Source organism: Telopea speciosissima, chromosome 5 (genome assembly GCF_018873765.1).
Source record: "Telopea speciosissima isolate NSW1024214 ecotype Mountain lineage chromosome 5, Tspe_v1, whole genome shotgun sequence".
In the NCBI taxonomy this organism is placed as follows: Eukaryota; Viridiplantae; Streptophyta; class Magnoliopsida; order Proteales; family Proteaceae; genus Telopea; species Telopea speciosissima.
In genome coordinates this window covers 42,839,323-42,864,749 of record NC_057920.1, presented here as the reverse complement: position 1 = coordinate 42,864,749, position 25,427 = coordinate 42,839,323, and the positions used below count along the sequence as shown (strand labels likewise).

General features: G+C 40.7%; 1 protein-coding gene and 1 long non-coding RNA gene across 2 annotated transcripts in view; both read right to left on the bottom strand.

Annotated features, from left to right (window-relative positions):
• Positions 1–20,492, bottom strand: part of LOC122662534 (protein FAR1-RELATED SEQUENCE 5-like) — a 33,290-nt gene extending 12,798 nt beyond the window's left edge. Inside the window, exons 1-2 of the mRNA XM_043858191.1 lie at positions 20,348–20,492; positions 19,382–20,089 (exon numbers count right to left, since the gene is read on the bottom strand). Coding sequence (XP_043714126.1) covers positions 19,382–19,951 — 570 coding nt within the window. The 5' untranslated portion in view covers positions 19,952–20,089; positions 20,348–20,492. The remainder of the gene's footprint in view (positions 1–19,381; positions 20,090–20,347) is intronic.
• LOC122662535 lies at positions 14,905–15,216 on the bottom strand. Its single transcript, XR_006333050.1, has 2 exons — positions 15,024–15,216; positions 14,905–14,964 (listed from the first exon to the last, which is right to left on the bottom strand). It is a non-coding gene; the product is annotated as an uncharacterized LOC122662535 (long non-coding RNA).
• Positions 20,493–25,427: the final 4,935 nt, after the last annotated feature.

The following is a 25,427-nucleotide window of genomic DNA, read 5'->3' as shown; positions in this document are numbered from 1 at the left end:
CGAAGCAATAGCAATGCCAAAATCACCTAGCAATGGCCTAGGAAGAAAAGTATCCTAAGGTACCCAATGCCAATTCTTAGAATCTAGTAACACACTCTGGTCCATATTTCCAGCTTGATATATAATTAGTTCACGTAGACGAATAATAGGCTGAGGCCCTCATATGGCTGGACCAACAATATCCAGCTTGGAAGTCTAGGCCATAGGCAATCGAGTCCAGCAAGAGGTAGAAGGGTCGTTAGGTTAGCTATTTGGAGATATTATTGTAATCTGGGAAATAAACTATATGGCGTTCTTTAGCTGTGGGTTCTTTAGCTGTCAACGTGTACTTGATAGAGTTCTAGTTTGAGTCATTCATTAGAGTCTTTGTTTATGATACTTTAAAGCTGGCGGCAGGTTAAGTTCAGTGTTCTGTTTTGAGTCTGAAAGTTAATTTCAAGTTGAGAGTCAAATTACGAATCCTTGTTAGAGTCATGTGTTGGTCCATGGTTGTCATTGTTGTCAACACAGTGCATGTGTATTGCTTATTGTCCACGAGTCAGTGGCAGATGTGAGTATAAAGGTCAACACAATAAGGAAGAACAAATTGAATATAACTGAAACTTTATTGCATTTTTTTTATTTTGTTTACATATGAAAGAAGAAACACAAAAGGATAAGAAGAAGAAAAAGGGGGTATAGAAGGGGATCAGCTCTCTCAGCCAGGCTCTCTCACCCCATCATCCTTGTTAGTAGAGACTATATAAAGTCTCGGTATTAGTTAGGGATAGTTTAGGTATTATGCTTTATTTTATCCTTTTTTTATTTTCCTATTGTGTCCCTTGGTTCCTTTGAGTGAATATATATTGAATGGAGTGGGAGCTCAAACATTAAGTTGAAACTCCCAAGGTTACACATGCATATCAATTCTCATTGTTCTCTCCTTTTCTTCTTTTCCCTTCTATTATTCTTTACATGGTATCAGAGCAAGATCTCTAGGGACTGCTACAACTTTCCTACTACCTTGTCTCCTTTTCAAGGTTTCAATCATCATTGACTAATTCATATCAGTTCGAGTTTTAAGAGTTCCTTTGGTTTTTGTTTGAAAGGGATGCAACACTCTATGCTGTATTTTGGGACTGCTTGGAGACTAGTTCATGTTTGAAGATTGAGAACTAGGTCTCTCTTGGTGGTGGTGATTGATTTACGGAGTGAAGAATACATTCAAGGTCCAGATTCAGAGATTTGAGATCGATTTTTGCAGCAGATTGGAGATCTAGTTTTACCAGGGTTTTGGATCGACTTTTGCAGCAGGGTTTTTGAGATCAATTTTAACAGGGTTTTTGGAGATCAACTTTTTCAGCAAGGTTTTTGGAGATTAATTCTTCATTAAGTAAGAGGTTGGAGATCATTCTTCTTCAGAGTTTAGAGATCAAGAATCCATCAGGATTTTGGAGATCAACTTTTCTGGGTTTTGGCTTGAGATCGACTTTTTCGGGGTTTTGACTTTATCTCTGAATCATTGGTACATATTGCAACTTCATTCCATTTTTTGTGATTTTGGAAGATGTCTGAACCATCAAAGAATGTAATTACTGAGGTTGTGTCTTCGTCGTCCAACCGTATTACTGAAAAGAAGTTGGAAGGAATCACCAACTTTCAACAATGGATGAAAATTGTTAAGTTGGTGTTGATTGGTCATGACCAACAGGGCCATTTGACGAAGACTAAACCTGCTAATGCTGCATCGTGGGACACATTGATGCACGTATGATGGGACAACTGCTGAATTCCATGGAAAATCAGATTGTTGACTTGGAACCCATACTGATACTGTTAAGGAGTTATGGGAATATCTGAATATTATGTACTCTGGACAGAACAACTTGTCTTGTATCTATGAGTTGTCTCAAGAGTTTTACAAGGCTGATCGAAAGGGTCATCCCTTGACCTAGTACTTTGCTGATTTTAAGAGGATGTATTAAGAGCTGAATTACCTACTTCCTATCACTTCTGATGTACAACAGATGCAAAATCAACAAGAGCAACTTGATGTTATGGATTTTTGGGTCGTCTTGGGAAGGAATTTGATTCTGCTGCTACATCATCTCCACAATCTAAGGGTAAGACGGTGAAGATGTTTGATGAGGACTGTGCACGCTTTACCCAGTTTCAGATTTCTCAGTCTTCCCAACCACCTACTGTTACATTTGTTCAGACAGGTAATGCCACTACATGTCTTTCCACTGCTTCCCACCCCTGGATCATTGATTCAGGTGCATCGGACCATATTACTGGGTATCACGTATACTTTCCTCCTTTCGTACATCGTCCTCTAGTGTTACCTTAGGGCGCGTTTGGTAACGTTCAGAACGGCGTTTAGAACAGTTCTTTTGTTCTAAAAGAACAAAAAAACATCAAAAAGCGTTTAGCTGTGCGGTTCGTTTTTTCGTTCTTTTAGAACGAACCGGAGGTTTTGAGCACCAAAAGAACAAGAACGACTCGCAACGGACAAAACCCGTGATTTTTTGAGACAAATCACGAAACTCATCTCTCGCTCTGCTAGCACCAAGTTTGGAGACGACGAAGGGAGGACTCCTCGATCTCCAACCCTAGGTGAGATCTCTCACTCTCTCTCCCTCTCTATTTCTCGCATGCTCTTCCTCCCTCGCGCGTTGTTTCCCTCTCTCTGTTTCTCTCTCTCCCTCTCTATCTCTCGGACTCTCTGCACCTCTCTCTCGCTCTTTCCCTCTCTCTGTTTCTCTCTCCTTCTCATACTCTCCCTCACTGTCTCTGTGTCGTTTTTTGGCTCTTTTCCTCTCTCTGTCTCTCTCTCTCCCTCTCATACTCTCCCTCTCACTGTCTCTATGTGGATATTTCTGTGAAGATTGATCCAATTTGTTTCCCATTTTGTCTCAGGAAGTGAATCAGCACCCCTTTAATCAGCACCCTACAGCCGAAAAGGTATGGATCAGCACCCCTTTGATACATCTTTTGTCTTAGGTTAATATTATATCTCAGATCTAAAACTCAAAACGGCAAGTGCTCTTCTGTATGCAGTTTGGTTGCATAAATTGCTCGAATGTGTTTCTTATTTTTTTTTTCAATGAACTCATGGTAGCGAGTGGAGACTGTTTCAGTAGATTTTGGAGGAAAATTTGGTTGCATAAATTCTCAAGCTAGTAGTTCTTTCTTGTGCTGTGTTCTCTGTTGCTGTTAATTGAAGGGTGTTTCCCCATCAAGTTAACTACTGCCAAACCCCTGCTATTATGCAAGAAGACCTCCATCTGTGCTGCTGAAGTTCAAGCTCCAAACTCCAGCTTTCAGTCCACTCGAGCCCTGCTGTAACCTGGGGTTTCTTTGCAGAAATCGATCCTCTATTGGTGTCTCTCCTAAGTTCTGTTCTCTACAGGATTTTAGGGTTTTATTCCACCCTCTAAGAGGGCTGCTCGAACTCAGTCTTGGCTCCTTTTGCCCACTGCTGCTGCTACTTCTGTTATTCCCCTGTGGGTATCAAACGTTTTCTCTATTCAGCCCTAATTTTCAGATTTTTATTGATTACTTCTTCTAATTAAATCTTAGTCTGTTCTTCCTAAGTTTCCTAATAATGTTTAAATGGGTTTAAAAGGGAGGGTTGATCTGTTTAGCCTTTTTCAGCCTTGGGGTGGCTTTGCATTTTGGAGTGAAAGTGAGTGAAAGAGTGAGAGAGTGAAAGAGTTTTTTTCTTATATTTGTTGAATATTTCTTTAACACATCGTTCAGTGCACCTTTCTTCTCTGCATCCAATAATATGGCATTGGTTGTGGATAAACAGTCCTTGAGCTTACTCAATTCCTGTTTTAGTTCTCCAGATTCTAGTCCAATCTCTTGGATGAGGAGAGAGTCCAAATCCTCTAAGATTTTGGTTGCAAGATCAGAAAGTATTGCTTCTGCCATCCTTAATTTCTTGGTTAATTAGGAAGGCCAAAGAGCTCCTGGGGAAGACAATTGTGAGAGACTGAGGACTAGAAGAAATTAAATATTGGGAAATTGTATGAAGAGATAGAAGGTTCTCACAATAGGCAATTTATAGAAAAGAAAAATCACAATGGCCAATTTCTAATTTTCCAATGGATTCCTCTCAGGTGGAAGAGAAGACCCACATGGAGGTGGTTCAAGTGGAGATATCTTTCTTGGTTATAAAGAAGGCCAAAGGGCTCCTCCTCAGCCTTAACCTCTTGCTTCTTTTTGAAAAGCAAACTTAGAGACATGATTTGCTTTGGATACCTTTCACAGAGCCAACTTTTGACTGGAGAGATATCATCTCCAATTTCCCCATTTCAGATGATGAAATAAATAAATAGTGTAAAGTTTATCTGATTGGTCTTTGGTTGGCTCATAAATATGCCAAGTAGCATGTTAGATGAGGCCAATAAAGTTCTTTGCCCACCTGTCAAGTCTTAAAACCCAGTTAGAGCTGTCCAAGTGGCAAAACATAACTTTATAAGTCCACTGGTGCAAAAACTGATTTACAGTCTAAATTAGGGACTTCTTTTGATAAATTTATATATTCTATATGCTATTAATCTGTTTGGTAAATGATGTACATGGTTGCTGCATAATGAATGTATATGCCTCTCCTGAATTTTTGCAAATGAACACCAAAAAGAGTGGTTTAGTGCTCATGATCAAAATGGATTATTCATTCTTCCATACCTGCATAGACCTTGTTAGATCTATATGATAACAGATCAATCAAGGGTCTTTCCCTTTGAACAATTGCTGCCTTTAAACCTGCATAGCTTTGGGAAAGATATGGAAGATGAGATCTCTTTTCCTTCTTGTGAATGGATGTATTCATAACTTCCCTCCTGAATTTTCATTTTCCTTTTTTTTTTTTCAAGTTAGATGCATTCATGTTGACTCTATTTATTTCCCATTTTGATGAGATCATAACTCACCTGCTGAATTCCAATTTGGAAATCTTGCTTGTTAACTTTCTCATGCAAATATTCATTTCATTGCGACTCTCTTGCTGTATTTCTGTTTTAGACCTTTGCTCATTTCATTCCTCATGTGAAGATTCATGCTACTGTGACTTTTTTTGTTGTATTTCTGTTTTGGATCTCTACTTAATGGGTCTTTAGCTCAAATTGGTAGAGCACTTGGAACATGCTCATGTTCCAAGGGGATAATCCACCAAGACTTTTTTATTCAAGTGTTCATAGTATAGTCAGTTATGGCACTAATCCACAGTTCCACACAAGAACCCAATATTAATGGTATTTTTGAAATTTGACATATTTTTATAATTATTTTGGTTATGTTAATGAGATATTTTAATTTTATGCTAAGGTTGGTAAGAGAGAAAATGATTTTACAAGTATTTTTTGGAATAATTTAGAAGGAAATGGCATTATTGTAATTAATATCAAATTTGAAAGAACCGGTTTTACCAAACACCATTTTTGTTCTGAACACGTTCTTGAGACCGTTACCAAACGGTCATTTTCGGTCTCAGAACGCCGTTCTAGACCAAGAACGCAAAAGAACATTTCTAGTCAAGAACAGGCATTCTTTGTTCAGACCGTTACCAAACGCAACCTTAGCTTATGGTTCTTCTAAAGTAATTGGTATAGGCATTGTTCATGCCACTCCTTTATCGTTGTCTTTTGTTCTTTATTTGCCTGAGTTTCCGTTTAATCTTTTGTCTGTTAACAAGTTTACCGAAACTTATAATTGTTCTGTCACCTTTTTCTTTGATTCCCATGTCTTTCAGGACCTTACGACGAAGAAGATGATTGGTAGAGGTCGTGAATTGGGGGGGTGGGGTACCTACTCGAGGACACTTAATCTATGGCGTGTTCAAGTGTGGCATCACTTAACCAAGTCCATTGTCGTTTGGGTCATCCATCGTTTCTTAGTTTAAGGCTTTTAGATTCTCGTTTTGGTCTATTCCCAGCTTAAATTGTGAGTCCTATCAGTTTGGGAAGCTTCACCATGTAAGCTATCCCCCTAGAGTCAATCAACGGTTTAACCAACCTTTTTCTTTAGTTCATTCAGATGTATGGGGTCCTTGTCCAGTTGTTTCTAAGTTGGGCTTTTGTTATATTGTTACTTTTGTGGATCACTTTCAAGAGTTACTTGGCTTTATTTAATGAAACATCGTTCAGAGCTATTCTCTATTTTTTGTGCTTTCGTGAATGAGGTTAAAATACAGTTTAGTACTCCTTTGCATATTCTTCGTAGGGATAATGCTAAAGCATTCTTTTATGATCCCTTTACTATTATTATGATTCAGCATGCCATTCTTTATCAATCCTCCTGTGCCGACACCCCACAACAAAACAGTGTGGCAAAAAGAAAGAATCGTCTGGAGGTCACACGATCTCTTTTATTTGAGATGAAGGTGACCAAACCTTTTTGGGCTGATGTTGTTTTGACTGCGTGTTATCTCATTAACCGCGTGCTTTCCTCTATTTTACATGGTAATATACCTCAATCTTGGATTTGCTTTGCTTAAATCTAATTTAAATTGTAGGAGTTATGTTTCGATCAAACCTTATTTGGTGTGCGCAAATGTTGTCAAAGTCATTTTGAAAGAAATATTTTTTTAGACATCAAAACAAATGAATATTTTACTGCACTTTTGGCTTTTAGAAATGCTTTACTATATTAAGATTTATGGAATTTTTTTATTTGAGAAAAACCTCAACATTTAACAGTTGAAAATTGCACCTATTGCCGAAAATCTAGTTTTTGTTCTTGACCTGGGGGTTGACTTTTTATCATTTTGGAATTCGATTTTTTTAAACTATTTTTATTGGATTCAAATAGGGGGGTATTTGCTTATTTATGAATAATATCTTAAGTAAATGAATAATCATTTACTTAAATGATATTAGGCATAAATAAGTACATATCCTGGTATCTGGCATAAATAAGTGTATGTCCTGGTTTCCCACTAAGTCAAACTCCTGGGATTTGTTTGTTTTGCAAAATCTGATAGTACCACTGTGTTTAAATTGCCTAAAATAGGCCGAGTACCAAGTTTCAGGCTCAAACTAGGTCTCAAACCCACCGAAACCAGCCTTCGAGTTCAAAAAAATGCACCAACTCGCCGAGAACTCGGCCCAACTCGGTTTTTTGGCTGGGTGAAACCCGTACCGAAACCGAGTTCTTGAACTTTAGTCTACCCCTTATGTTGATTCCTCTTTTGTTGTTTCTGAGTTAGATGATGATCTCCCTTTATATATTGTCCAATCTCCTGCATGACAAGTTTGACAGGTTTCTCCAACACCACGTACCAGTGCCATCTTCGGAATGTTTGGCCCCACCCCTTTCATCAACCTTTGCCTCCTCTTCTTCGCCGGCTGATCCTATCCTAGGCAATCCTTCTTCTCTTGATGTTTCTTCAGATATTGATGTTCTTATTGCTATTCGAAGGGTGTTCGAGTTGTACCCAACATCCTCTTTCTAACTTTGTGTCCCACTCTGGTTTATCCTCTACCTCCCATTCCTGTTTGAATACTATTGAGAGTCTACCTATTCCTAAGTTTGTTGTAGAGGCATTAGCTAGTCCTGGTTGGAGGGCTGCTATGACCGAGGAAATGTCGGCGTTGGAGAAAAATCGGACATGGGATCTTGTTCCGTTACCCTTGGTAAATCAGCTATTGGTTGTCGCTGGGTTATTGTGATGTAGAACCAAGGGTGTGTTCAAGGAAAAAGAAGAAGAAGGTTGTTCCTCCATTGAGCCAGACTTGAACCAGCCCAAATATTGGGCCAGTTTTGGACCAGGAAACACTGTTCACGTGAACAGTGTCACAGCCCTTAGTGGAGCCAGCTGGCCTTTGACCAGTCAAGATGCCTTTATATTTTAGAAACTTAGTTGCTTAAGTTAGTTTCTATTTTCAGTTTAGTTTCTATTTTCATAATTAGAAGTTTGTACTTTCTATTTTTGTATTTAGTAGTTTTTTTTGGTGCATTTTGTATTTAGTAGTTAGTTTCTATTTTTTAAATTAGAAAGTCTTCACATCAACTTAGTAGTTGATAGTGCTATGTAACCTCATTCAAGGATTATAAATACAACCCAAGGAGGGGCCTAAGAGCTCCACAATTTGATTCAAAAATATATGTCTACTGTATGCAAGTTTTTGCTTCCATGAAGCTGTTCCTTGGTGTTTGATCCTTGGAGGGAGGAGCTGGTGTTGGATCTTGCTGACTCCTTACGGTGGGAAGCCCAGGAGGTCCTTTCTTGTTGCTGAGTTTCATTCCCTACAAGTCTTCAAGCCTTCAGAAGTCTCTCCCCTTCAACCGAACTCCATTGCTGCTGCCCAGACCTTCATTCCCAGGTTACCTTCTATTTTTGGCTAACCTTCTAATTCCATTCCCTCTCTCTCCTGCCCTATCCAGCCATTAGTTTTCTTCAAGCTTTTCAGCAAATCTTCCCCCCTCTAAGACCTCCACTCGATCCTACCCTTAGTCCCACCTGGCCTGCAGACCACCTTCCACAATAAATCTCCAAAATCCCATTAAACCCTGTTTTCCCAGTCTGCAGAACCAATCGGCAGAGACAACTGCCCTGCTGCCGATTTTCCCTTAGCCTTTTTTTATTCCCTATCGATCAGACCTATTCCCTCATCTTAACCCTGACCTTAGACCTACCCATTAACCCACCAAATCAACCCAGCCTTAAAACATCAAACTGAACCAATTTTTCCCTGATTTCTGATCCTGTTTTGGGACTGGTTGAACCTTCAATCCTGTCCTACATTAAGTGGTATCAAAGACCATGCCAGGGAACAATAATGCTGGACCTTCTGGTCCACCTGATCCCATGGCAGCTTTGCTGGAGATGTTTAAAAAACTGAATAACCAGATCACTGAGAACCAGAAGCTTATGGATGAGAGACCCTCAGCAATGGCAGCTAGAGTTGCTGCCCCTAATAATGCCACCCACCTTCCATTAGATGAAGACATCCAACCAGCTCACTCTGCAGCCAACTTTCCTAACCTGAAGGGTGTAGGAAGAGGCCCACAAAGGGTTCCAGCAGTACAGCCGACCTTTGAAGAGCATCTACGGAGTTATTTTACGGTGATCGGCCCACACTTCATAGGCACACTGGTGATTCTCAAAAGGTTAAGCTTGAACTCAAGGAATACTCAGGAAAACATGATCCCCAAGTGTTCTATGACTGGTTGGCAGCGTTGGACGACTACTTTGATTGTTATGAACTGTCAATGGCACGAAAAATGAAGCTAGCACGAACAAAGCTAGTTGGAGTTGCACTTGAGTGGTGGAGAACTAATGAGAATGAGTTGGAGGATCTTGGTAGAGCACCTGCCACATGGGAGGAGATGAAAGAGGAGTTGCAGGACAAGTATTTGCCACCCACTTTTAGAGCACAACTACAAGACACATTAAATTCTCTTCGCCAAAGTAATTTAACAGTTGTGGAGTATATGAAGCAGTTCGATTCTCTATCTTCTCGTACATGGATTAGGGAGAGAGATATACAAGTCTTGTCACGATTCAGATTGGGTCTCCAGCCTGAAATTAATAGGGCCATTGGCGTTGTTGATGTGGTGAATGTTAGAGACTGTTTTGAGAAGGCCCTACGTGCTAAAGAGTTATTGGCTTCCAATAACAAGAGGTTAGGTTATCAGACTGGGGAGAATAAGAAGAATTTTCCAGCACAAAAAACCTGCTACAACAGCCCCTAATCGACCCACAACCTTTACCCAACAAGACAAAGGTAAGGCTCCTATGACTAGTGGCGACAAGGCACAATGTTTCCATTGTCAAGAAACTGGGCATTATGCTAAGTATTGTCCACTCCACCAAAAAGTAAACGCTGTTGCTGAAGTTGATAATGCACCGGAGGTGGACGATTCTGATCTACTAGTTAGAAATGAGCTAGGATTGATTCAAGACAAGAAGTAAGAGAAGAGAATGGGAGAGAATCGATTTCTCTCCCCTGTATTCTTCATTAATCAACTGCTGGAATTATAAACAGCTCCCTAGGGAGGTAAAAGGAAAAAGAAAAAACAAGAGACAAAATACAACTTAAGGCACAATACAATAACCAGTTACAGAAATACCCCTAAAACATAAACTCTAACACTCCCCCTCAAGCTGGAGAATAAATGTTGTACATACCCAACTTGCATAAAAGAGCACTGAACTGGTGAGGAATGAGTCCTTTGGTGAAGTTGTCTGCCAATTGATCACCGGTCTTCACAAAGGGAGTACAAATGTACCCAGAGAATCTTTTCTTTGATGAAGTGTCTGTCAACTTCAATGTGCTTTGTTTTGTCATGTTGCACAGGGTTGTATGCTATACTAATGTCAGCCTTGTTATCACAATAGAGTCTCATGGGTGCCTCATCAAATCCCAACTCTAAAACCAACCGTCTCAACCATAGGAGTTCACATACTCCATGAGCCATAGCTCTAAATTCTGCCTCTGCACTTGATCGAGCCACAACTGGTTGCTTTTTACTCCTCCATGTGACCATATTACCACCCACAAAAGTACAATAGCCAGATGTAGATCGTCTATCAGAAACTGAATCAGCCCAATCAGCATCAGTGTAGCCTTTAATTCTCAAATGGTTGTACTTGGCATATAGGAGACCCTTTCCTGGAGAGGACTTCAAGTATCTGAGAATCCGATAAATAGCATCCAAGTGCCCACTCTTGGGGGCATGCATAAACTGACTCATCACCCCAACTGCATAGGTGATATCTGGGTGAGTCAAAGAGCGATAAATCAACTTCCCTACAAGCCTCTGGTGTTTCCAGGCATCAACAAGGGAAGGTCCAAAGTCTTCTCCTAGCTTATGATTATAATCAATAGGAGAGTTTGCAAGTTTGCAACCTAACATACCTATCTCTTTCAACAAGTCTAGGATAAACTTCCTTTGACATATATTTATTCCCTTCTTAGACCTTGACACTTCAATCCCCAAGAAGTACTTTATGAGACCCAAATCTATAATCTCAAACTGTTGAGCTAAGTAGGTCTTCAGCCTAGCTATCTCAACCCTGTCATCTTCAGTCACTACAATGTCATCAACATAGACAATAAGGGTTGTGATGGTACCATTACCTCGCCGGGTAAATAAAGTGTGGTCAGCTTGGCTCTGGGAATAACCATTCTTCAAAATGGCTTGTCTAAACCTCTCAAACCAAGCCTTCGGGGATTGTTTAAGACCATCTAGTGCCTTCTTGAGCAAGCAAACTTTCCCTTCAGTTGAGGGAAACTTGAAGCCAGGTGGAGTCTGCATGTATAGTTTTAGGGTTAGGGTTTTATGGGAGAAGAGGGGGATTAGGGTTTGAGTGGTCTGATTGAGCTGAAAGTAGGATTGAGTATAGAGGGGAGTGTGGTGGATGTATGCGGAAAGTTTGGGACAGATCTGATGGTGGGATGATGGTTGCTTAGAAACTAAGCTATGATTCGAAGGTGGAAGTTGCAGGTTTAATGGAGGGCTAGGTTTGATGGATGGAGAGGGAAATGGAGTAGGTTTAAATGGAGGGAATGTTGGGCAGATTGTGAAGGCTAGGGTTGGAGGATTAGAAGAAGAAGGTAATTGTAGAATTAAATAAACTACTTACTTGAATAACACTAATCTCCAACAGTAGCAGATTGAAGAAGAGCTAAGAGAGGACCTCCCGATCTACAAGATGCAAGGAGTCACTGGGAATTCCAGTCCTTCAATAATCCTTTATATGACTCACAAGGGGGGTCTTGATATAACTCACAAGACTGGATCTCATAGGAGAGAATAGCAGCAACAAAGGCAGCAAGCATAAAGCTGAATTTTTATTAATCAAAATTTGTCTTCAATGTTGGCCTCCCTTACAAACTTATATAGAAGACTCAAAAATAGACTTAGACACTAAAAAGGAAAGGCCTAATCCTATCCCTAACCTATTAGCTAGCTTAAACTGACTAGGAAACTGAAATAGACTCAAAATAGAGTCCTGATCCAGACTAACTAAACAACTAAAAGAAAAACTAATAAAATCACTTAAATTGAACCATTGGTTGAACCGGTCAATTTAAAACACCAAATAAAAAGCTAAGTATAGAAATAAAACTAAATATGGGAGCTAATCCCGTATGCAACCTATTTACCCATATTTAGGGTTGTAAACGGATCGGATTCAGCTCGGATAGTGCTATATCCGCATCCGCATCCGATTAGCTATTGGACGGATTCGGATAGTGCTAAACTGATACGGACAAGGATACGGATCGGATATTTTATCCGTTTACATGTAAATATAGCTTTTCGGATAGCTATAGCCTATCCGTATCCGCATCCGTTTAGCTTTCGGACGGATTCAAATAGTGCTAAACGGATACGAACACGGATACGGAAACGGATTTTGGCTATTCATTTACACCCCTACCCATATTTTAGTCCCATAAAAGTGGCCTATTACATTAGAAACCCATGGGATCAAAGACCCAACATATATGTAACCCAACCCTAGACTTATTCCCAATGAAACAAGCCCTATTTGGTGATGAATCTGCATCACTCCTACTATGACCCTATGCTTAGGGTGGCTTCTTCAACTCGAGGAGGCTTGGATCTACATCACTCGGGTTTGCACCAGTATGTGGCGGAGCAAAAAAGGGACAGAGGTTGAAGAAAAAGAGTTATTGATGAAGCTGTGAGATGCAGCAACGGTGAGATACTGTGGGTGAAAAGCCTTGGGTGAGAGGATGATGGGCTGAGATAGCTGATCCTATCCCCCCTTCTATATCCCTTTCTTCTTCTTTGCAATACTTTGATGTTCTTCTTTCGTATGTAAACAGAAAATAGCAATAAAAAAATTCAGTTTTAGTTATTTAGCTTTTTCTTTTATTTTATTGATCCTGTTGCAATCGATCTCCCGCTGGTTTCCCTGGTTTGAGGTCGACTTTTGCATTAAATATTGGTTGTGACATTGTTCACATGAATAGTGTTTTGGTCTTTTTTTCTGAATATTTCGATCTACATCACCAAGGCAAGCCTAGGCATTGGCCAGGCACCTGGGTGGCAGCTATGAACCCAAGCTTATCCTTCAAATTTGTTCCTATAGAGACGGCAGAGATGATTGTAGCGGCAACTGCAGCTCCATCTCTGGAACCAACTGTTGCTGCTGCTTTTGACCTCTTCTGGGAAGTTTCCGCCACTGCAACTTCTCCGTTGGTGGCAACAGCAGCAGCTGCTACTGCTTTGTCTCCTCCTTTTTCTTCATACTTCATTTTTTTCCCTTTTCCTACCTTTTCCCTCCCTTTCATCATGGATTTTGTGACCTGGGCACCTTGACAACACAAGCTAGCACCAAGGCAACGACCTTGACAACAATGATTTTAACACTACCAGGACTCTTTGGGGGCAAACAGCATCTATTTTCTTTATTTCGACTGGGTCAACCACTTTGTTTGGATTGCCCCTTCTTGATTTCAATCTTTGAAGACTACTATTGTTATTGCGACCCTGGTTCAATATCAAATTTAGGGTATCACATCCCAATGTTCCTTACAATTTGCTCATTTTGCCAACAACCCCTTGTCTATTATGGGGTTCCATTGATGCATTCTTGCATGAAAATAGAAACCTATATGCTGGGTACATATTAATATATCGACCAGCCAGAAACCGAGATTTCCTACGTTTCAACCATATCTTGGTCGAAACTTGGTACTTTCTCCAAGCCAACTTGAAACCTTGGTTTCGAGGCCCAAAAGTTGATTTTTTGCCCTGATTCTTATTGTGCTGCCTATTTTTGACATTTTGAACCCAATCCATGCATTAGTTTCACATAGAGAACACTAAAAATAATACGTGCTTTTGACCCAATTTTGCTGGTGTATATTGTTCTTAGACATAGTATCGAATAAGGTTTGACCGGAACATAACTCCTTCAATATAAATCAGATTTAAGCAATATTGGATTTGTTTGAAAGCTTTGTTGGAAAGCTTCACAACAATTCAAGATTACTTAAATCTGATTTATATTGAATGAGTTATGTTCCGGTCAAACTTAATCTAGTGTGCGTGAATGATGTTTAAAATCGTTATGAATGGAAATAAATTTTTAGACATCAAAATAAATGAATATTTTACCGCACTTTTGGTTTTTAGCAATGTTTTATCATATTAAGATTCATGGAATTTTTAGATTTGAGAAAAACCTCAACATTTAAAAAATGAAAATTGCACCTGCTGCAGGAAATCTAGTTTTTGTTCTTGCGGGGGTTGACTTTTATCCTTTTAGAATTTTATTTTTTTAACTATTTTTATTGGATTCAAATAGGGGATATTTTCTTATTTATGAATAATATCTTAAATAAATAAAAAATATATACAAACATTTACTTAAACGTTACTTGGCATAAATAAGTGCTTGTCTAGGTTTCCTCAATTTTCGATGGGGATAAATATATTTAGCATAAATAAATGCTTGTCCTGGTTTTGAAACAATTTCCTCAAGTTTTGATGGGGATAAATGAATTTATATAGGTTTTCAGGTCGAAACTAGAAATTACCGAACTATGGCCCAAACAGAGTCGAAACCATGTCAAACCAGGTCGAATTTAAAGTCGACCCATATTTCGTCTCGGTAGGCTGTGAAACCGAGACAATGATCTGACCACACAAGACATATAAGCTATTAAATTCCCCTTCCAGTTTTTATATGCCAAAAGGTTTCTTTGCATGGCCTGTTGAGAAAACGCTTCCGTAATAAACCACCTAGTTGTAGCACATGGAAAAGTTTGTCGCAATTTCTGCCACTGGATACATAGGGTATAGTCTAGATGGAAGCTTTGTCAAATTTCACAGACAAATTCATAGACAACCCTCCTCTATACTGATATTTTCCCTTGTATTTTCATCTGTCCATTTGTTTTTTAACCATTTTTCAAAAAGTTGGCTCCTTTTAGCCATGCGGCCAACTCCATTAAGGCTGAAACTTGCCATGTGAACAGGAGAACTGGGACCTACCTATCCGCAACTCCATTAAGGCTGAAACTTGCCATGTGAACAGGAGAACTGGAACCTACCTATCCGCAAAATTCCAGGCCCTCCTGATCTACCACACGGTAGATATTAGGGCCAAAAAGAGGGACTACCTAAGTGGGCTGAGAAAAACCATAGATTGCTCGATAAGTTATGGACAATGTGAATTGAAATCCATAAATGGCATTGAAATAATAAATTATATGAAAACATGAGGCAAACCCCTTTGTTCCCCAAGAATCAGACGTCGCCTAGGAATATGTATGGTAACCTTCCAAAAAATGGATTCTGATGTTTTTTCTGATTCTGGGGGCAGAATTGAAATAGATTATGTATGGATTGTCCGGTCCATTTCTGTGATTTTTTGAAATGAACCGGGTGATATAATTGATTCTGGCAAGCTTTTGAGAAACACCAAAATGGTGCTTCTCACATTGTAGAATCCATTCTGCCAAAAATCGGGAAACACCGTCCAACTTAAGTAGCGCAAGGGTATTGATGGAATTTGCCATCAAAACATAACAAAACCTAAGAGAAACGGAGGAACCTCACAAGGTTGACCTCTGCATCTCCTCCAACCTCAAGCTTCTGATTTTTGACTATCCCCCTATTCAGTTTCTTGCCCCATTGGCCAAAAGGTTCAGACTTCTGAAGCCTTAGGAAGAGGAATCCATGTCCACCCAACAATTCTTGACCACTCATGCCCAGTCCGTCAGGCTTTGGCCTGCTTAGGTCTCCACCCCATCGATTCTGAAATCTTCCGATGTCTTCCCTCCTTGCAGTGTGTTGTTGCCACCAGCATCGGGGCTGACCAAATCGAAGTGGCCGAGTGCCGCCAGAGGGGGATAGCAGTCACCAATGTTGGGCCTGCCTTCACTGAAGAAGCTGCCGATTTTGCCGTCAGACTCCTTCTCGATGTCCTTCACCGTGTCTCCCCCACTGACCGATATGTACGGCAAGGTCCATAGGAACCATAGTCTCAATTGCAGGGGCATTCGTAGTTACTCTCTACAAGTGCTTAAGAGTTTCGTGCGGTCCATGTACGATGAGGTAACCAATCTATCCCCCCTCGTTAAGAAGAAATTCTGTCTTTCTGTAGCTTATTCTGGAAAGTATCTACCCTTTTCTTCATTTTTTGTTGGCATTCTGTGGTTCTATGGTTTACAGATTTGAAGTTTTTCCTTCAAAGTATTGGGTTTGTTACTTTGTCTCCCCCACCCCTTCTGTTGCTCGAGTTTCTTCTTTAGTAATCATGGGCATTGGATGTTTTCTTTTGTTTTTGCTTGTTCTCTTTTTTTTTTTTTCTTTTTTTTTCTTTTTTTTTCTTTTTTTTTAAATTCTAATTGGGCTTTTGATTAAGCTTGTATGATGAAAGTGTTGAATTTAGTTAGCTGAATTCTTTGATTTTGGAGGATATTCTCAAATCACATTTCTTACATCTAAATTGGTTAGCTTGTATTGATGGGTAGGATTCTTAATAGTTCAGATAGTTATGGGAAATGTGAAATTATTGGGTGTTGTTGCTTCATTTGTCTAGTCTTCCTTTGATGAATTAATATGATTTCCTTAGCAAAAGTGTAGGATTTTGTAACTGTGAATGCATGGATTGTTGGGTTATTATCTTCTTCTTTGCTTTTGTCTTTGTTGGATTATAGGATTAGGTTGTCTAAGGTAATAGGGAGCTGCATTCATCTCCAAGGCACAATATTAGTTGGGTTTAGGGTTTTAAATGAAAAGAATTTTTCGATTTCAAAATGGGGTTTTGCTGAGAAATTCAAGTAGTAGTAGGAAGAGGAAATATAGAAGGGAATTGGAGGAGAGATTGATTGATGAGGGCTGGCATGGAGCAGGCTGCACCTGCTGTTGGTGCGAACAGCAGGTGCAGCCAGCAGCAGGGACCGGCTGGGCCTGCTCTTTCTGCTCACGAACAACTCATCTAAGCTGAGGTGCAGGGGAAATTTTTTTGATTCATTGAAGAAGTGCAGGAAGAAGTTAAATAGGTGCACCTCTCTCTCTCTCTCTCTCTCTCTCTCTCTCTCTCTCTGATTCCTGTTTTCCTTCAGTTTTATTAAGCAGGATCGAGGTTTTGTAACATTGACTAAACTAGCTGTAGGGATTAAGACAATGTTTGGGATCATCATTAAGCATGGCTGCTGGTTTTTTTTTTTATTATTATTTTTGTTAGAGACATGGCTGCTGGTTTATTATAGAAAACTTGAAATAGCATTTACAATAGCAGCATCCTGGATTTGAAAAGCTTATATCCAAAGCCTGGTAATTAAGTTAGGGAGTTAGCAAGCTTTAAAATAGCAGCATCCTGGATTGAGATATAGAAATCTCTTCAATAGCATTTACAATCTTCATCAAAAAAGGGACAAAAGGCAATCTTCATCCCTTCAACAGTTTATAGTTTCTTATTCCATTCCCCCCCCTCCTCTCTTGGTAAATACCTCAGCTACTTTTATTGAACTCTGACCCTTGTTATTGGATTTAATTTGTGTTGAGTATGGTTGCCTTGGGATCGTTTGCCATATCTAGCATGCCCAAGAGGTTAGAATTCCTATCCCTTTTTTCTAAAATCTACATTGTATCTGAAAAAGAACCTGCTACTGAACAAGTTCTGTTTTTTGTGTTATGTGAACTCAGATTCAACAACCATTGGATTGCTTGAGAACTTCGCTTATAACATGAGGAATACCATTAAGGACGAGAGGTTTAGTGGGAAATTGGATCATGCAGACAAGCAAAAGATTGAGAAGGCAATCAATGAGACGATTGAAAGGTTGGATAGGAACCAATTGGCTGAAATGGAGGAATTGGAGGACAAAATGAAGGAATTGGAGGGTCTCTTCAGTCCAATTATTGCAAAAATGTACCAGGGAGGAGGAGGTATTGGTGACATGCCTGAAGGTCTATTCTGAAATTTGGTTCTCTGTGTATACTTGCCCTTGTGGGTTCTAGAAGATTGTTTTGTAATTTGAGAGTTGTCTCGGTTGTTTTAGCTCTCTTGGGCAGTTAGGCTTTGTTCATTCAATTGGATATAATTTGGCTTCATTCTTGTTATAAATGAAATAGGAAGTGTATAGTTCTTTTTTGTTTACCCAAATTAATTCCTACAGGGAACAATTAATATATGAATCATACCAAGCCTTGCTAGTAGTTATAGCTCATTTATATATCTTTTGGGTGGGCTCAACTTAGCTTCATTCTTACAGGAAGTTCTACTTCTACAGCCCAATCTCATTCAATACCATACAATTGGTGATTACTTTTCATTACGATCTGGGTTGAAAGCTTTAGCTTGGTTGGTTCTTGGGTTTAGCATTATTGGCTCCGAATTGGTGGTGGCCCTCTCAATTGTCTGAAATCCAACTATAAATCTATAATCCCTTGTGCTGCAAGTGAAATCAATAAACAATTTTCATTCATTGTGTTATGAAAATTATGCCTAAGGGATGAGATTTTTATGTAATTTGATAGAATTAGAAGAGAAAACTGTTTCTGTTAAAATGACAATCCATACATGTTTCTGTTTCTCTGTAATAGCATAATCAATTTGTTACCATACAACATTTGTTGGTACAGAATTACTCCAAAAATCCAGAAATAGAAAAAATCAATTCTGACTCAAAATCATTTTTTTGAAACAGAATGGTTGCCATACATATCCTAGATGTCCAGGGGCCTTTCTCTCACCTTGAATTTTTTTTGCCACCTACACAACGCCTTGTCGCCTCGTTGGTGTTGCCTTTTTTTACCCCCTTGTTCGCCTTGGTCCACCTAGGCGCTTTGAAAACTATGATCTCTATTCTCCCTCCTCTCGTCTCTTTTTGTTCTAAGCTACTGTTTGGGAATATTCACAATCCCAAAACAGTAACTTTCACTCACGCTTTCCATATTTCTCTTTTATCCTCCTTTCCACACCACCCTTCTATTGTAGTTCAGCCCTAGATTTTGAAAAACTACGCTGTCCTACATCAGATATCTACTTAAACATTGACTTCTTGTGATATTTACAATCTCCTGATTAAAACAACATAATTGTCATCGGATTCCTCTTCAAAATCTTGCAGTTTGGGTCCTCAATTAATTTGAGCTAGTTAGCTGCATTCTATATTTATTAACTTAGGTCTACAAATAACACCTGAGGCTCCAGATCTAAATAACAAGCAATCTTTTTTTTTTTTGGAGGTGCAATTACAACCAATCTGAGCATAGAGTATTAACAGGAAGAACACAGAAAAAGGTCATACATAGCACAGCAATCAAATGTGGAACAGAGAGGCAACAGTATAGACTGCCCAGACATTGATAATGATTGATAGCTGACTGACAATAATTAACTTAGAATGAGTATGCAATCATAATTTGACAATATATTGCAGAAAAGCTATAGACTAACCGGAAATGGACCACAGATCGAAGTCTTCCGATAACCAAGAATAATCAGTGGATGACTGTGCTCCCTCACAAATTTTGAAATAAACCACTTTCCAGAATTTAGTTTCTTTGCAGCCATCATTGCCTTGCAACCTACCCTCGTGGTTGCCCGTGGCTTCGATCCAGCCTTATTACGCTTATCAGCTACTCGGAAACCCTCTTTGTTACACACAAATTCCCGAGCAATAACAGCACGGTCACGCCTGGAGCGACCAAGTCTGCTCCACCGGATGACAAATCCAACGCGATCAGCATATGCAGAATAGAAGGCATGCACTGCTGTTTCCGAATCAAACTCCATACCCACTCGTGGTTCATTTGGGTCCCCTTCAATTGTAACTAATTCCCTTCCTGAGGTACTCTCAGTGCTCTTACCAACCTCCTCAGCCTGGTGAACCTCCCCTTCAACAGAACTTTCAATTGTTTCGTTGTCTGGACCCGCTGGAACTTCCATATCTATGAGATTGATCAACTCCTTCCTATTAAGACCAAAACCCACTGCGACGTCACAGTGTATGCTGTTATCTTCCATACCCACAAAATATTTCTACAAATTAGAACGATCCATTGTTCCAGATGAACTGTTGGTTTACTAAAAAGAATGATTATTCCGGGAGAATTTCAACAGCATCCCATCTCGGCATTTCAATGTTCAAACCAGAAATTAACCCTGAAAGCCCCAAAATCTATAGAAATAAGTTCCAAAAACAATAATAAACATACAAAAACAGATGCAATAAAGACTAATTTAAAAAAAAAAAATCACCAAAAATAATTCTATTGTAGTCAGTGCTGTTTAATGGTGGAAGGGTTTCAAATACAAATTTCAGTTCCATCTTCGTTTGCAAGAAAGGAAAAAAAATATATATATATATATATATATATATATATATATATATTATAATTCTTAAAAGGCGAAAAGCATTACCGGAATTTTCTACGGTCCTTGGCCAATCCAGATTCGAGAGATTAAGAACGTCGATGGATGGAACGGGAAACAAAAGACTGATCGGAGAGATTTGGTCATTCCGGCCGACGAGAGCTTCACTTGGGGAGGGAGGGCTCTACCCGGAATAGAAGTGAGAAGTCGTCTGTAGTCTGTACAACCGGGTCTATATACCAAAACGTATGCCACCTTACGTGATTGCACCACGTGTCATATTCCGTGAGATCCACTAGACGAACTCCTCCAACCGTCCGATGCGAGCTGTAGAGGATTTTTTCGCCGCTAGATGGGGTGCAGATGGTTTATGATTTTTGCCATGTGAAACATTGGTGTAGTGGAAACAACAATTGTCTAGCTCAGTTTGTGAGCTATGGTGCGCTTCATGCCCATGCGCACCAGGAGGTCTAGAGTTCGAGTCTCCTGGCTGGTATCTTCTCCCCTCCCCGGTTCGATCCCCCCCCCCTCTATACAAAATATGGGCTCATGTTCTTTGTGCCGCAACGCACGTTGCACCTAGACACATGGGCTTGCCACTCAAAGGGACAGGGTGGTCATTGCATCCACCGTCATGTGTTTGGGCGCAACCTGCGCCCCGGCACAGAGAACATTCTCCCACAAAATATATATATAGAGCTCTCAATTCCCAAAAAAAAAACGTTGGTGTAGTGAAGCTATAAAAGGAGAATCATAGACTTTAGCTTCCCCTAGTGCCTAGTGTGTCTGATTCATTGTTTCAGATCCACTTTGAAGTAGACCATTAAATCTGGTTTAAAGTGATCTGGCCAATTTTTCGGTCTGTTGTTAGCACGAGGGATCCACCGACAAGTCAGACCATAAATAGCAGTTTAAGTGTTCAGGTTTTGCAGATGTGTAGTCAAGGATCCCTACCATGGCTTTGGTGCATGGTATGGGATTGGGAATTGGTCATCTTCAAAATCGATACGATACTGATATTAGTATAGTAGTATTAGTGCGGATCGGTCTTATTGGACATGTTTATCTTTAAAACTTCTTACAAGAAAATGTTTTTTATTATTTTATCCTCTATCTATACTGTTTCACATCTGCCAGGTATCAGTATTGGACACCTTTAAAAGCATATAGTATCAACTATTAAAATTGTGTGGCCTAATACAAATTTATTTTTGTGTAATTTTTGCATATTATTGGACATTTCTATATTCTCATTTTGAGACATGTGTCATGTGGCATTTATATTTTGTGGTTTATAAAATTAATTAAATTTGTACCATAGTTCTTGGTCTACTTGGCCAGTGGACCGGTGTTTTAGATGATCATCTTGATGAGCCACTTTGTAGTTCTCAGCTTGACCGCATCTATCATGATGTATTATATGTTTATGTATGCATTGTTGGACTGTGATAGGTTTGAGGGGTGCAAGTCAAAATTACTCAGACTATGGGAGACATGAGGACTAGTCTCTTGATGGTTAGTACACATAAGGTTTGTGGAGTCCATCTATGGAAAGACCTCATGTACGTAAGAGTAGATCTTAGTGACTAATAATCCATTGCCAGTGACTTGAAAGTGTACGCATACCTACAAACTACTAATTTAAAAGGTTTTATCGTCAAAATGGTTTTGTGAAAATGTCTTTATTTATTGATATAAAATTTTTATTTATTTTCTATCCTTGCAAAACCATTTTTTATTTGTTTTTAGTAAAGGCAGTTTTATAATTTTGGTCCCCATTTTTGTTTGGGGCATTTTTTGTAATGTCAAGATAAACCCAAAAGGCATTCTAGATATGGATATTAGGTGGCTAGCATCTCACTTAGGGTTGGACATTATGGCTGCTCTTCTCCAACCTAGAGATATAAATATCTCAAAGTCACACAGGCAAGGGGATCTTTTGGAAGCTCAAAATACCGGGTTGTGGTATACCTATCCAGCTGGGGTGAGCACCCTGATTGCTTGTGAGATCCTTGGAAATTCTAGTGGCTTCATTAAATTGTGATCATCTACAATCTTTCTTCTAAAATTACTAAGAGAGGTTTAAGTCTTCTTCTTCAACTCATTCAACAAAGTAATTTAGATTCACATCTTCAAAGGGGCATGTCTTTTTTTTTTACTTTTATTGAAAAAATCTATAGATAAATAAATCTTATTTAGGATTTTGCTCTTCATGGATTGGAACTATATGATTCCTTGTTTGAGATCCATCTAGGACTCTTTTTCTTACAACACAAGCATGATGGCTCTGCATACTTGTATCTCCTAAATGATTCTTTTGATGTTCATATTCTATGGATTATTTATTCTTTCAAAAGAAAAGGATATATATGTGTTGCGTGTGAAAATCTCTACCACTCGGTTCGTCTGCAAATGAGCCTACAAAAATTGAGTTAGCGCAAGAGAGCTGGTGTGACTCCGGCTAAGGACTCTCCGATGCTCAAGTCAGGTCTCCAAAACAACAGCGATTCACCGTAGTGAAAAGTGAGTTGAGCATTTGAGCTCCATACCTGAGTATTTATAGGATGAGAATAAGGCGACGAAGGAGAACCTTGAATGGTAAGACTTTTATTTTTGGTAGGAGTCAGTCTGGCAGAGTCGCAATTGAGCGCGTACTTTTTACTTGGTAAGAGTCCTCATCTGAACGTCATATGGTTCCGCTTTTGGAGGGTGATCTGATCCGGTTGAGTGGGCATATCCCGCAAATATCGGGATGTCTGACGTGGCTTCGTGATCCAATTAATCGGAGCTCAGCTTGGGGCTCGAGCTCGGGTGTCGACTCCTACTCGATCTATTTGAGCAAACAGGGACGTTGACCTCGTCGCCCGACCGCGTGGGGTTCCAACTCACTGTCGACTCGGGAGGGCTCGGCCATGTTGTCAGCCCTGGGGGACTTGACTCTGTCACCGACCTTGTGGGGCTCGGCCAAGTTGTCAGCCTCGGCGACCTCAACTATGGCATCGAGCTCGTGGTACTCGGCCTCATCCTCGGGTACTGAGGACTCGCGGGTTCTGTGACCACCATTTCCCAGGGCACAGCGATTCGGTTCAGTTCAGTTCAGCCTTGATCACGCCATGAGTCAGCCGCTGGTTGGTCGCCATTTTTGACTTATCACTTGCCCCCCCACTCATCAAGGCTCGGCTCGGCCTTGGTGAGTATGCTTCAACGAGTAATGAGTTTTGTTCGTGCTGGCCGAGGTCGAGGTCTTCTGACGTGACATTAAATGTTGTCAATGCCATGTCAGGTGGTGCTTCGTTTCCCGTGTGACACGTTGCTTGGCATCATCATTGCACTCGAAACAAGTTGATCTGGGTAGTTGGATCTACGTGGTTTTTCCCGGGCCGTTGGATCCTGATGTTTCGGCTACCCCTCAACCACTATAAATAGGGGGGCACTGTTCCTCATTTGCTCTTGCTTGAATTTTTAGAGCACTCAGCTATCTTAGAGTTCTCGGTCTCCCCAGCTTTTCAGTTCATCTTGTTCTCGGCATCATCAACATATTTTTTGCTCTCGTCAGCGTCGGTGCTTGTCCGCTTTTGGAGGGTCTTTCCTACATCTCCCTGCCCACCACAAGTTCGTCCTCAGCCTCGGCTCCAGTAAGTTCCCTAGTCTTCTTAATTATGTCGGTCGATAGTGAGAAGGTTCTCACCGAGCTACGTAATGTCGTGAGCCCGAGCCTAGAGTTCTCAGAACTGTCCCCTATTGTGGACGTTTTGGGCACAATTTTTGGATGAGCCCGAGGCGGTGGATCCTCGTCCCTCCGGTGATGCCCGGCTTTCACTACCTCACCAACCTACTCATTCGGCTCAACCTGCCCCTGAGGTACCCAGAGGGGTTTGTCGGCTCATCCACGATGAGGATGAGTCTTCAGAAGATGGAGAGGGGTTGACGGAATCGACGGTCGAGGCCCCGGACCCCGTCGATGGCAGTGCTGGAGCTGTGGAGAGTACAGTCATCGAGTCTGAGCTTGAGGAGCTTTGGGTCAACTATAGGATTCCAGATACCATTTGGCTCCGAGCTCCAAGGCCTAGGGAAATGGCATGTTTCATCCGCCCCAACGAGGTGACCCTCTACAAGATAGCCTTCAGGTATGGCTTCCATTTCCCAGTCCTCCATCTGGTGGCGAGATCTTGGATCACTGGCACATGTCATCGGGCCAGCTAACTCTGAACTCATGGCTGATTATGTACAACGTCCACGTGTTCTTCGGCAGACTGGGTCATGTGGTGACTACGGCCCTCTTCTCCCAGCTCTACTACCTAAAGCAGTTCCAGGACCGGGGGTGGTACTACTTCTCCCGTCGAACCCAGTAGAACTCGACGGTGCATGCTTTCAAGTTCTTGGAGTGAGTCCCAACCTCCAACAAGCACTAGAAGCCTCGGTTCTTCTTTGCCTTTATCCCCGACACTCCATTTAGGACCGACTGAAAGGAGATGAAGCTGAAGTATGTCAACCAAGCGCCGACTCTGAATGACTATGACCAGGAATCGTACAACATGATTCTTAAGGGTCAACCATTCAACGTTTTGCAGCTTCTTGACGAGAAGTTCTGCCGACTCTGGAAGCTGACCCTCGGTAAGTAGTCGAGGCCAAGCTCTCGTCTCGGTAATTATTGTTCTCATTCGTGTGTCTGACCACCCTCTCTCTCTTTTTCCAGTGGTTGGTGATCTTCCTTAGCTCGACGCCACTCGGATGAAGGCTGAGCTCATGGAGGAAAAGAAGAAGAAAGCGACGGAGAAGGTTAAACGCAAGGCCGCAGCCGATAAGTCTAAGGTAAGGGATTGGTGGGACCAAGCCAAAAGAACGTAGTGATCGGCATTGAGGCCAACCTCCCCAAGGCTTCGGTATGCCTCCCGAAGAAGCAGGATCTAGAGGAGCCCTCCTTGTCGCTAGAGAAGCAACACAAAGGTGGGAAGATCTCGGTCAACCTTAAGGGACAAACTCCCCCCAGGGTTCCCCTCAGTGTTTCTAGGGGCCCCGCTCTCAGCAGGGCCTCGGCCACCAACGTCCCCTTCTTTCCCTCTTAACAGCTGTTTCCGGGGGACACAGTATTGCAGTTCGAGACCCATGCTCAAGAGTGGTTGGACGC